This window comes from Psammomys obesus, unplaced genomic scaffold (genome assembly GCF_907164565.1).
Source record: "Psammomys obesus unplaced genomic scaffold, mPsaObe1.curated_primary_1811, whole genome shotgun sequence".
Taxonomy (NCBI): domain Eukaryota; kingdom Metazoa; phylum Chordata; class Mammalia; order Rodentia; family Muridae; genus Psammomys; species Psammomys obesus.
In genome coordinates, this window is record NW_026585691.1 from 9509028 (window position 1) to 9509660 (window position 633).

General features: G+C 80.4%; 1 protein-coding gene across 1 annotated transcript in view; it reads left to right on the plus strand.

Moving 5' to 3' along the window:
* The first annotated feature begins 99 nt into the window (after positions 1-99).
* Positions 100-633, plus strand: part of Nedd4 (NEDD4 E3 ubiquitin protein ligase) — an 85696-nt gene continuing 85162 nt past the window's right edge. The window contains exon 1 of the mRNA XM_055598375.1: positions 100-159. Within this exon, the coding sequence (XP_055454350.1) occupies positions 116-159 (44 nt within the window). The 5' untranslated portion in view covers positions 100-115. The remainder of the gene's footprint in view (positions 160-633) is intronic.

The following is a 633-nucleotide window of genomic DNA, read 5'->3' on the forward strand; positions in this document are numbered from 1 at the left end:
GGGCCTCCTCCTCCGCCGCCGCCGCCGCCGCCGCCGCCGCAGCGCCGCCTCCTCCCCTTCCTCTCTCCCGCCGCTGCAGCCTGGGCGGGGCGGTGCGTCCAGCGTGAGCTCGGACATGGCAGCCGAAGAGGCGGAGGTGCCGGGGCTCCCGGAGGACGAGGTGCGGGGCGGCTGCGGGCCGCGCTGGGGGGACCCGTGGTGGCTCGGGGGAGCGGGGGTGAGGGGGAAGGCGGGCGGCCGGGGCCCGGGGCGGCTCGGCTGCGCGCCCCGGAGCGGGCCTCGCGGGGAGGGAGAGACGGAACGCGGCGCGCACGAGGCGCCTGCGGGAGCAGGGCCCCCCCCCCGCCCGCTCGCCCCGCTGCTCGGGGCCCTCGGCCTCCCCGGCGGCCTCCGGGGACCCAGGCCCGGGCCCGGGCGCGCGCACCCTCTCCGGGGAGGGCGATGGCTGGGGTGGGGCGACCTCCCGGGACTCAGCATCCAGCTCCTGCCGCCGCGGGGAGCAGAGCGGACCCAGCCGCCTTCCCACCGTGGCCTCGCGGAGGCCGGGGTGGGAGCGCGGGGCGGTGGGCTTCCTTCGGGTCCGCGGCAAGTGGCAGGCGTGGGCAGCTCGCACTTTGTTTCGCGGCCTTTGTT